The 13,061-nt window shown below is 46.0% G+C and overlaps 1 protein-coding gene across 1 annotated transcript in view; it reads right to left on the bottom strand.

Annotated features, from left to right (window-relative positions):
* CHIC2 (cysteine rich hydrophobic domain 2) overlaps positions 1–8,479 on the bottom strand; it is a 30,334-nt gene extending 21,855 nt beyond the window's left edge. The window contains exon 1 of the mRNA XM_040334849.1: positions 8,200–8,479. Within this exon, the coding sequence (XP_040190783.1) occupies positions 8,200–8,321 (122 nt within the window). The 5' untranslated portion in view covers positions 8,322–8,479. The remainder of the gene's footprint in view (positions 1–8,199) is intronic.
* Between the last annotated feature and the right edge of the window lie 4,582 nt (positions 8,480–13,061).

Below are 13,061 nucleotides of genomic sequence, written 5' to 3'. Positions count from 1 at the left end.
ATTGAAAAAAAAAAAAAAAGTATCGGTATTGGCGAGTACTTGGAAAAAAGTATCAGTACTTGGTCTTAAAAAAAGTGGTATCGGGACAACCCTAGCAGCTACCGAAAAAAAATCATGCATGTGAACGTGTCTCATAGGAAAACATGTAAATAAACTGTAGTGTGTTTCTACAAAAAGCATGAAAAAACAGAGGCGTGACCCAGGCCTGAGATGTTTAGTAACGTAATGGGGTTAAAAAAACAAAAATAAAATAAGTACAAAAAGAGCAAATAATTGCTACTGTAAGGGGTTAATTTTTTTTACTGTGGGACAGTGAAAGTAATATTTACAGTAGTGATTTGCTTTTTTGTACTATAAAAGGCTAATTTTAGTTTTTTTAACCCCATTATTTTATTGGCCGATTAATTGATTATGAAAATTGTAATCGATTAATTTCATAATCGATTAGTTGTTTCGGCCCTACTATATTCTGAAAGGAACATTAAAGTGGTTGTAAAGGCACATTTAAAAAAAAAGAAACAGGTCATACTTACCTTCACTGTGCAGTTTGTTTTGCACAGAGTGGCCCCGATCCTCCTGTTCTGGGGTCCCACGGCGGCTCTCTCGCTCCTCCCCACAATAGCTAACCCCCTTAAAATGTCCCTAGTTGACTGCCAACCATAACCACTATAGTTTTGTTATTTTTTTAATCTATAAACCTCTCAATATCTATATTGTTGCTCCGTCTCAGATTTAGGCTATTATCCGATTAATCGACTAATCGAAACAATAATCGGCCAACTAATCGATTATGAAAATAATCGTTAGTTGCAGCCCTATTGGATCCACACGCTTTCAAAAATTCTTAAGTCATGTTTCTATGTCCTTTGATATTTTTTCATATACCTTTTGATAGAATTGCATAATTCATGATATTTATGCCGATCTATATGTGTATGCTTTCAATTGTAAAAATGTGTATTAATTTCATCTCTCTCTAGTAATGCATTAGGAGATTTGACCTTCTTATACATGACACCCAAGGCCTGTGACCTCTTGCCCCTCCAATTCTCTTCTCTCCCCTCTGAAGATCTCTCCCGAGGGGAGTGTCCTTGCGGGCGTGCTGCCGTCTTATACACTCGGTGTCCACAGACACAGAGTGTATGATTTAGTCCCACCTCCGGGCGGCCGCGTCATTGGGTTTGATTGACAGCAGTGGGAGCCAATAGCTGCACTGCTATCAATCTATCAATCAATTCAACCTGAGACTCTGAGAAGAGGATGCCAGGGATAAGTCGAGCAGGTGAATGGGCTCAGGTAAAACGGGGGGACTGGGGGGCCCTTGATTGCCAGGTGTTTTTTCACCTTAAAGTTGAGTTCCACCCATTTTTTTATGTTTGTCTGTGCTGCATGCTCTAATCTCATAGTGTTCAGAATGGACAATTTTTATTTAATTTGTTGCTTGTAAATACCTTTATTTTGTAGTCCTTCATTACTTCCTCCTTATTAGCCTAGGCTATTTGCAAGGGTTTCTGGGATAGGCATCATGTTTCCCAGTAGTCCTTGCAAACCTGACTGAAACCTATTACATTTCTTGTGCACTGAGCATGTGCGAGATATGCAAAGCTGAAATCCAGGAAGTCATACAGTCTGGCTTCATGATGCCCACACTTAAGATGGCCACGGTCTATTTCTAGATTATAAACTAATTATCTAAATGCTGTAACAACCTAACAAAATGGACCTTAGTTTACAGACTAACTTTACTAGAATACATTAAGCTTGTGTATTACAGGGGTATTTATATTTAAAAAGTGAAATTGTGGGTGGAACTCCCCTTTAATGCATACGATGCATTAAGGTGAAAAACCACGAACATTTACAACCCCTTTAACATTAGTTGAGCAGAATATATATAACATTTATTGTCAGGCATTAAACTATTAGTTTATGTGAAAATATGTAGAAATCATTAGCTTGTATGAAACACTAGGCTTCGTTTTTATTACTCTTTTCCACTTGGAGACGAGAAATATTTTGAGAAAATGGTCTGGCTTAGTGTTAATGCAGGGACAGCAGCTGAAACATTCTCTGGAATGTAGTAGAGGACACTTCCAAATTAGTCCTTTCAAAACACCCCTCAAACTAAAGAAACAGGAATGACAAGACAATAGTCCTAATGATCTGTGATATGAGAGATAGAGATAGAGATATATATATAAAAAAAAACTCTAACTAAGGCCAATTATGAAGCACAATAATTATGCTAATCATGCCAAGCAAAGTACCAGGCACATTCAGACAGGAGACAGCACAGGCAGGACTTGCCGGGCCACTACTAGAGCCCCCTCATGCATTCAGGTATAGGGGACCACAGCACTTTTTTCCGCATCTCACAATTCACCAATGGGCCCAAGACAGCCAATTAAAGCCCAAACATTGTCATTAGGGAAAGTAAAGAAGATCGCCAGGAAAGAAAACTACAGCTTGTTAAAACACAAAAAAGACGATCCTGTGCACATAGCACTTTCCCCATCTTAATTCGTGCAGAGGTTGCTAAGCTGTGGTATCCGATTCGTGCCTAGCTAGCTGAAAACACTGATCAATAGAAACAGAGTACTGAATGACAGTTCAGGGAGAGCTGTGGCATAACAGGCAGTGCACAATCCTGCCCCGTCCTAAACCAAGACTGAACATTGTTGTGTTGTGCAGTGCTGTCTGCTCATCTTTACTTTTTCCTTTACACTGCAGCTTGTTATTCAGGGAACGGGGAGAGGGGAAAAAGGTCCCGCATTGTTGTGAATGACTGCAGCTGTAGAAGGGCGCATTTATTTATAAAAATACAAGCCAACAACAGCACAAGCCAGGTACTACATTAGGCTGTTTTGGACAAGTGTAGTAGCTGGTGTGTGCGGTTGTCAGCTTATGTGAACAAAAGCCACTTTCTCCAGTTGCAAATCATTCACAACACAAGTTGACAGTTTCCACCCTGATGAAATCACACGATTTCAAACCGGCAATGCAGTCCAACATCGGGGGCAACTTGACAGACAACTGTGCGGGTTCATGCACAGATGTCTAATCAAATCGCCCCTGAAGTCGCAAAAAGAAGTACAGAAACTACTTTTAGGAATATGTGCGGCACCGCAAAGTCAGTGTCGCACCGATTCGGATGGTACCATTGCAAGCAATAGCCACCGATTTGATATGCCAAATCAACCCAATGCGAACATGGGCTAAAACCTGGAAGCTGTTGATTTACAGCTAGAGAGTGGCAGCTGTAGGCTCAGGAAAATACTTGTATGTCGCCAAGCACATGCGCACTGGTGCGCCGCCGGGATTGATCACTTTTCAAATGTAAACACCATAGTTTGTAGACTCAGAGCCGGTTCACACAGGGGCAGCACGACCTGGGGGCGACTCGGCAAGGCGATCTCAAGAAGACTTGCAAAATGATTTCTGTATTGAGGTCAATGCAAGTCGCTCCGAGTCTCCCCCAAAGTCGTACAAGAACCTTTTTCTAAGTCGGAGCGACTTGCATCGCTCCTATTAGAATGGTTCTATTGAACAGAGCGGAACACGACTTGTCAGGTGGCTGCGTCACCTGACGAGTCTCCCCTGTGTGAACCGGCTCTAACTTTCACAAAGATAAAAATTTCAAAACTTCGTCTTTTTTTGTTTATCCACTTCCAGGCCGCCCCAGAGAAGATTTACTGCAAGTGTGGCTATTCTTCCGCCTAGGGGGCATGGGCACTCGCTGCTTCTGCTGTGATTAGTAACAGCAGATGCCAGCCAATGGATGTCCGACATCACTGGCTGATCGGTGAGGAAAGGCATAGGACTGAGCTCTGCCTATGTAAGCAAGGTAGAGCCATGTCCTGTCAGCAGGGATGCGACTGTGCAAAGAAACAAAATTCATCACATCCCTTAGTAAAAAACACCACACAGTACGCAGAAACACTGGTTAGGCACACATTTAACCCTTTGATCACCCTAAATATTAAACCTTTCCCAGCCAGTGTCATTAGTACAGTACAAATTTTTAACACCAATCACTGTATTAAAGTCACTAGTTCCCACTGAGTCAAAAGCGTCAATTAGTGTCCGATTGGCTGCCGCAACATCGCAGTCCCGCTATTGCAAAAAATGTCCTGTTCATGAAGGGGGGGGGGGGTAACTCTTCCAGAAGTCAAGTAGCAAAAAAATAAACAAACACACAGTGGTGATTTAATACCACCAAAAGCACAATTTGTGTGAAAAAAAAATATATTAATTGAATTTGTGTACAGTGTTGCAGGACCAAGCAAATGCCAGTTAAAGGAACACTAAATAGCAAAAAAATAGCCCTGGTCGTGAAGGGGATAAAACTCTCTGAAGAGCAAGTGGTTAATGTAGCACCCAATTCAGCCCCCCATCTGCGAGACCATCCTGAAGAGAAGGAATAATTACACATGGTCCTCGTTTGGGGACCCAGTTTCTGTAAAGATTTTTTTGGAACAGGCAGTTCAGATGAAATTAGTGCTTAGCTGAGTTTTTAATGGCTGTGTCTGAACATCAACATCAATATTTTAATGCAACATTCCCTCATCAATGACAGCTGAAGTAATTTCTATCTATTTGCAGTGACTCACTTAATTTAGGTACAACAGACATAGCAACTTCCAGCAATGCACATTCCACCTAGGAGCTCCTATCAGCCAGCAAATCTCAGCTAACCAATAAAACAAGCTTCTGTCTGTTTTTGGATGCTCTTGTGATGAATCACAATTTGATGAGCAAGCATCACATCACATATACTAATCCATTCATTTTTAAATCGTTTTATCAATGTTTCTTAAAGCAGGGTTCCACCGAAAAGCGGAACTTCCGCTTTAAGTACTCCTCGCCCCCTTACATGCAACATTTGGCATGTAATTGGGGGGAGAGGGGAACCTAGTTTTGACAGGGACTTCCTGTCCCACTTTTGACTTCAGACCGCCTAGGTGACTCCTCCTCTCCCCCTAGGCGGCCCCTCCCTCTTGGCAATCTCCTGGGACACTTCACAGGTCTCAGAAGATTGCTTGTCCACTCGGAGAGCGCAGCACAGCTTGGACATGCGCAGTGCGTGCCCGGCCGTGAAGCCGTGTGCCCAGTTTTTATGGTGGCCGCATTACTGGACAGGCAAGTGTGTGTTTATTAAAAGTCAGCAGCTACACTTTTTGTAGCTGCTGACTAATAATAAACTGAAAAAAGCCTGGAACTCCGCTTTAAACATAGAATTGGGAGCCAAACTGTGTGGCGACATCTTCATAACAGGTTGTCATGTGACTGAAGAAAATGTGGATCCATTTCTCCAGGAGAAAACTCAATTACAAACAAAACATTTTATGTGTCAAATTATGCATACTATCAGATCAGAGTCATAGCCTATAAATAATGTATCAGAGAGTCAATATGAAAACAATCAATATTCCCACAAGACTACCACCACCCCTCTTAAATCCTGTGAAACAAAAACAATAAGATTAACAGCACATACATGTATGGTGAACCAGAACACATGCAAGGTGGGGGGGGGGGGTATTAGTCAAGGTTGTGAGCTGAAGTGACCCTGGCCCTAGTTCAAGATGTAAAAAAAGAAAATTGAATACGGAATCTATTTACTAAAGCTTACAGATGTATCTGCAGTGTGCACCCAAGGGCCTTTTCACACGGGCAGACTGATCGGGTCCACCTGTCAGTTTTGTCAGGTGGACCCGATCAGACTCTCCAGTCTTCTCTCTGGAGTGGGTGTAAATAGACGCATTCATTGACACCCACCAACAACAGATCCTGTCCACTAAAAACAGATGGATGGGGATTCCCCATTCCATTGGTGGATCAGATGGCAGTCAGATGTAAATAGACAGGCGGACCTTTTACACAAAGTTCTTTGGACAAAAATTCTCGCTGGACTTTCTTGTAGATATACCTGTCAAATGCTCTCTGAACAGCAATCTGGTCAGAGTGCTCATCAGCATGCACTGTTCATGTGAACGAGTGCTTGGATACACTTCATTTGAATCTTCACTCTAAGGCCCTGTCCACATTTCACGATTTGGGATCATGGGCAGAATTGCTGCACAATGTGCATTTGGTTACCATAATCCCTTAACAGCACCTCAATTCAACCGCAATTGTTGTACAGCAAATGTGTTTTTCAAAACCCTGTGAAGCTTGTCGCCATAAAAAAAAAGGAGCAGGAGCTTCTTTTCAGGTAAAAAAAACCTGCCTAGGCCCAATCAAGTGGGATGACCCTATGCGACATGCAAAATCGCGTGCAAATGGCTCAAAAAAATTGTGAGTGGGAACTACGGTTGCACCAGTATTTGTGACAAAACCAAGGATTTGCTACCTGTACCCGTGTAAATGCTTCGATAACCAAAATCGAATACCTGTGCGGTGTGATTTGAGCCCATGCAAAATGAACGGCCTCAAATCGCAAGGAATCGCAAGTGATTTGAACAGGAATCCTGTGCGTTCCCTATCCAAATCACACTCGGTTTACCGCACTGTTCCTGTGTGAACCCACTATAAAAAAAAAAAAACAGGGAAGTGCCATCTAAGGGCAGCAATGAGCAAACGGTTTATTTTAAAGAAATGGTTATAAGATCTCACATATTATAAGTACATATCAAATCCGAATCATAGTGCCCCCGGTCCCGCAGGATCTGACGATGACCGAAAACCACAACTGCTTGCGGTGCTCACAGGGCTGTAGGAAGTTCCAGGACCCCTGTACACCAGCTTGCAGGGCACATGTGTGTATAGGGCAGAAGTGACATCAGCTTGAGGGCGGACCACTGTAGTAAGAGGTTACACACTTGGAGCTTGCAAGCTCCTTCTACAGGTCTATACATCTCTCCAGCCCGCAATCGGCTGCGTTTTTTCATCATGGTGGGTCCCGCAGGACGGGTACAATATGACCATGCGGATTTAATATGTACTTTTAACATGCAAATTGTTATAATCGTTTTTTAATAAACGGTTCACCCGTTACCGCACTTTGATGGTGCTTCCCTATCTTTCTATACTGCCTCATTATAGAGCTGGCTTCTCCCTCTGGGCATAGTGGCCTCCGGGCGCTGAACTTTATGGACCATTATTATTGGACTTTTTAGAACCATTTCAGGGGCTGCTCTCCTTGTGTGATAATAACTTCCATTATCCTGCGTGAACCCAGGCTCGTCATAGTGACTTCAGCCTGGGTTCACACGGATGCAGTACAGGAAACCACATGCGATTTGCACTGGAATCCCACCTGTTTAAATCGCATGCCCAGTTCATTCATTTTGGATGTGCACAAATCACACGGCATCGGTAACTGGTGCCAGCGAGTACTTGAGCACAAGTATCAGTTCTCATACTCACTGTTAAAAAAAAAAAAAAAAACAGGTATTGGTGCATTCCTAGCGGAAACACTTGTGCCTGGTATGCAAAATTGAGAATGGGGCCTAAATGGCATCTTGTGCTGCTCTGCCCCCTACCCAATGGCCAAAGTATGCAAGTATGTTGTAAAAAAAATAAGTTATATCTGCAGCCCTTCCGCTTTTCTCACCTAGGCCAGACGTTTCCCTCACCCCCTGCATGTGTGAAGATGTACTGCATGGCTCAGGTCCTCAGAGAGCCCTGTGGCACATATATCCATGCATCCGTTTCCTGGCCACCTGTGCATGCATGAGGCTCCCCACACATGTGCAAAGACTGGCATCACAGGAGTCCAAAACATTCCCTGTCAGCGCATGCACAGAAACCCCCACTGCACGTGTGCAAATGCGCCAATGGGCCCTGCCAGGACTAGAAGACTTGGCTTGACCCATTGGGCACACTCACAATAATGGCAGCACCAGGGGAGGAAGTGAGCCTGAAGTTCCTTGTTACAAACTGTTGGCGCTATAGAAATTCTGTATAATAGTAACAATATTTAGAAATGTGCGATGAAAGCTCCTCCACCACATTGCTGTCAGTAGCAAGACAACTCAGAGGGGAACTTACTCTGAATCTGCTGCATTCCAACCAATCAGGTTCTCGCTTTCATTTTCAAAGCTTAGCTGAATAAGCTGAAGGTAAAAGCTGATTGGCTGCCAGGCACAGCTGCCTCATGTTTGATTAATAGCCCCATCACTTTCTATACAATGTATACACAAACCAGACTATGGCCCCCCCCTCCGTCCCTGTTATCAGACACCCCCTCTTCCTTACACTGTGACGTGCCCGCATCCTCGGACCACCACCGGGTCAGGAGAATACTTGAGAAGCTGCTCCTCCAGGGCCCGCTCTTCATCTTCTTCCTCCTCTTCATAAATCTCATCAAAGTCCGCCATTCTCGCTCCTCTCCTCCGCCGGGCGCACACCGGGAAGCGCCACAACTACTTCCCCCCCTCCTTTTCCCGGCAGCTGCAATCACCAGGAAGCTGAGGCCGCCATACCCGGTCGCTGCGACGTCACGACGTCCCGTACGTCACAAATCCGGGCGCTACCGGTGCCGCAATAGGCTCTTTTTTTTTGTTTGCTTTCTAAACTTTATTGTTCCACTTACACCGAGCTTGCATTTCTGTATGCGGCTGATTTCAGGACATGGGGAATGTGTGTGGAGATTAGAGAGAGACCATTGTCTTTACCTCAATACATTCTCACCAAATGGTGTGTAGAGAGAAAAGCAGCTTTGTTTTTATTTTACAAGCATGTTTCTAGAAAGTGGGGTATAGTTGGGGACAGACAGGCATGTACTAGGTGGAAGGGTGCTTTGGGAGGGAAGAGGACATGTGCAGTGCAAGCAATACTCTCCCCCAGCTTTCAGCAAAAATATGCACTTCCTATGCGCTCACTATCCGCTCACTCATCCTCACAGCTCCCCCCTCCCAGCGCAAATCCTCTCCCACCTTCTAGCATAGCATCTCCTCCCAACAACCCCCCGCCACACACACACAAATACAGCTTCTGGTATAAATTCCTCCCCCCCCCCCCAATCATCCCCACAGCACAACCCCCCACCAACTCTCCTATCAAAATTTATTTTATCCCCCTCCCAGCACAAATCTCTCCCCCAATGTAAATCATCTCCCCCCTCAAAAACTTCCTTCTAGAACAAATCATTTTACCCCCCTCAAAGCACAAATCCCCCCTCTCCCCATATTCCCCCTCTCAGCAATAATCCTCAGCCCCACATGCCCTCTCCCAGCACAAATCCCCCCCTCTCAGCACAAGACCCCTCCCCCCATATCCCTCCTTACAGAGTCGGTCTGAGGTGAGCCCGGAGGCAGGTGATCCAACAGGGCTTAGACCAACCATTGGGGATCTGGGTGGCCGGACACTGAGAGATTGTATGCTGCAATTTGTCAGTCGGTGACCCCAAACTGGAAAGTCTACCTGAGGGAGATTCAGGCAAATTATATTGATTGGGAGGATTCGCTCTACTATCCATGTTTCTGGTGTTGGGCCTGTGGCAGAGGTCTCATCACTAATCCTAATTCTATTAGAGCCAAGTCGGTGGCAGAGACTTGTTCCTTCCCAGAAGTTCTAAGTGATACTCTGGCTGCCAGGTCGGTGTGAGAGGCCTGTCCAGGTACACTTTACCCACTCCGGCTGGAGTGGCGATGAAGCGAGAGTTACCATTGAAAGCAGGATTGCTTCCGTCATCCATAGGCCTGAATCTGCAAGTTAATTGCAATCACTGCCATGATTAAGCACTAGCAAGAGTGCGAAACTAGTCGGCTGTCCTGGTTTATGGTTGTGGTGATTATGCATGTTCCTGCTTGAAAAATAAAAGACAACTTTTTTGAACAGTTATTTCAGAGTGCGGCTGTCCATCTCCTTCCTCCTATTGCTACTGCTATGTGCATTGCCAGCACCTTGGTAATCCGACCGTCCCTGATTGTCTATAGGGCTCACCTGGAGCGGTGAAAATCTTCTCAAATCCAGGACAGTTGGGAGGTATGTACATGCAGTTGATGTGCATTTTTCCCTCCACGTTTGTCCTGTCAGGTCATTCCTTCTTTCTTTCTTTGTGCTTTTATGTGCACTGCAGTATGTTACTGTGCGTTTGCAGTGTGGAAAAATGTAGCTGGCTGTACTTTTTTATAGCACTGCATTGCACTTTAATGGTGTTAACTATTCCCATAGGATAACCTGCATTTTGGATGCTGTTGGAGCCATTAATTGGTTGTTTACATGAGACTGAAAGTGATAAAATCCTTGTCGCTTCCAGTTTCTGATGTTACCCAGTGGGAGGAACCACCTCAGTTCCTCTCACTATGTGTCTGGAAATGGATGCAGCTGGTCGCATCCTTACCAGGTGCCCCGATTGGACGGAACAACACAGTAAAGACAGCAAGAGCGGGGGCGCTTCCACCCCCGCTAAAAGTAACCCTGTGGCTGTATAGAAAGAGAATTGCCGGCTGCAAAAAATGATACTGGGATCATGACCCAAAGGGGTATCTACCTGGTTTTGACATGTACCTGCTCCCTAGGGTTGCCACCTGTCCAGGATTCACCCAGACAGCTCGGGTTTTAAATCATGTGTCCGGGTTTCAGAAACCCAGACACAATATTCAGAACAGTGCCTGATAGGAGGGTGAGGGGGCACTATGCACGCCACATTACTGTTCTCTTTGGACCGCACAGAGGTGTCCCAGGTCTATTATAATCCTCTAGTCGATAGTGTATGCTAAAAAAAAAAAATTCAACCCTACCGCTCCCACTTCTGAGTCAGTTTACCACGTCGAAGTGAGACAGAGGTTCAGCCCCTCCTCCTCCATCCCTGCAGCCGGCCCATTGAGAAAACACAGCGCAATTCTCATATGCACTGTTGGAAACCTGGAGGGAAGCCACAAGACTTCCCCGCCGGTTTCCCTTAGCCAAGATGGCGGTGGCAGCCCCTGAGAGACGATTCTAGAATGAGGACTGGTAAGTACCCTAAAAGTAAAAGTCAGCAGCTACAGTACACTATTTGTAGCTGATGAGTTATAAAAAAAAATTTGGTGGGGGGGATGGAACTCCTCTTTAAGCTGTTTATAATTGGCCTAAGGACAGGAAGTGGTTAAAGTGAAACCTAGGCTAGGTTCACATATGTGCAGTTTCTGCATGCCATGTTTGCACAGCACAGTGGCCCATTCATTTGACTGGGCTGCCGTACTGTACCTGTCGGAAATGCAGGAAAAAAGACCCTACACCTATTTCAAATTGGAGCCACAGGAAAATTGCATGTTGCTTTTGCACCATGCGTTTTCCCGCACCCATTTTTGCTGTGTTTTAAGAACCGAGTGGATGAGCGAGTTTGGGGTGGAGGAATTTGACTGGCCTGCACAGAGTTCTGACCTCAACCCGATAGAACACCTTTGGGATGCATTTGATTGAAGACGGCAAGTCATGCTTTCTTGTCCACCACCAGTGCCTGGCCTCACAAATGCGCTTCTGGAAGAATGGTCAAACATTCCCGTAGACACTCCTAAACCTTGTGGACGGCCTTCCCAGAGGAATTGAAGCTGTTTTAGTTTGGGCCAACTCAATATAAGACTGAAGCCCTGTACACATGGGCCAGAATCTCGTCAGGAAAAAAACATTATTTCTCTTCCGTTCATGGACGGACACAGCAGCAATTGACCTTAGGGTTTATCATCCTTCCTTTCAGGGGAGACTAGGCAGAAAAAAACAGCACTTCAAGTGTTAAAACACTTCTCAGTATAGCTCCTCCCAGGGGGCGCGGCCCCCGGGTATATCCCTCACTCTGCCTCAGCAGCCCAGTTTTTTTCTGCCTAGCGTCAGGAGTAGACATGGCCTTGCTGGAGTCCATGTACTCTGCAATTTTTTTGCGATTTTTTTGATTTTATTTTGTTTTGTTCCTGCATTTTTTGATCCTGAGATCTACTATCAACTGCCGACTGGGTGACAGGCTGGATCTTGATCCTTGTAGTCCCCCATGCTCGGCCATCGAGCGCGTGCCAGCCCTCAGCTACAACTACATGTTCCAGGGCACACATATGACCAGTCTCTATGGCCTCATCACAGTGTGTCTGGCCGACAGCCATGCCGTTTAGCGGACGTTGGTTCTGTCCGGAATGCCTCCAGCCGGTGGTCGCAGGACGGGTAAGTAGTGGCCCCTTGCCCTGGCAAGGTGGTATGGCTGGTGCTTTCCTGGGGAGGTCGAATGAGGGTCCGCCCTGCTTTCCTCTCTCCCTTCCTCTCCCTCCTTCCCCATGCTGGGTGGTGGCTGTAAAGGGGGGGGGGGGTCCACCTGGGGCTCTGTCACTACGGGGGCTGTGCTGCTGTGTGGTGCTATTAATTTTTTGTAGTGCCTTTCCTTTTTCACCATTAAAGGCTTACTTTTTTAAGATTCATTGGTGTGCGGCTGTCCATACCCTGCCTTCAAGTTTTTGCCTCATACATTGCAGGCACCCACCTGTTTCTGAGAGGACATTGATTGCTCAGGTGTGCTCACCTGGAGCAGCAGCTTCTCCCTTCTTATTAATTTGTTGTACTGGAGTTGCTGTGTGTGCTGGGCTGTGTTTTCTGCTGTGTCACTGTTGCTTTAAACACGTGTATGGCCGCCATTTTGCAGCCCGCGAATTGCTTCCTGAGGGACGGCGCAGAGCGGACAGCACTCTCAGCACTTCAGCAGCACTACAGCCTGGCCGGGTGGTGAGTTACCTGGGGGTCCCCTGCTCTCTGTTTTGTGGCCGGGAGGGTGACCTGTGGGTCTCTGCCTTGCAGTACTAGGGCGGCATAGCGGTGGGTCAACATGGAGTCCAAACAGAGGCTTCTACCCCAACCATGCCTGAGTTAACCCTTAGTGCCCCTGCCGTCTCTGTAGAGCCCATACAGCAGTCCCTTAGGCGTTTATCGCCAGCATTGAAGTGACAAGCGGCCAGAAGGGGGGTAAAAAACCCCTCCCTGCTCCTGCTTCTGGGGACGGCTCTGACACGGAACCAGACCCTGCTGCTGGCTCTGGTTCTGTCATGTCAGATGTTGCAGGCTTAGCCCACATGGTCAGTGAGGATGACTCTGCTTCAGGGTCAGCGCTTGATAAGGCATTTTGTTGGAGCTCTTATCACTGCGGTGCGGGATAC

Source organism: Rana temporaria, chromosome 1, assembly GCF_905171775.1.
Source record: "Rana temporaria chromosome 1, aRanTem1.1, whole genome shotgun sequence".
NCBI classification, from domain to species: Eukaryota; Metazoa; Chordata; class Amphibia; order Anura; family Ranidae; genus Rana; species Rana temporaria.
Note: the sequence above shows the minus strand (reverse complement) of the source record. Positions and strands in the feature narration are given on the sequence as shown.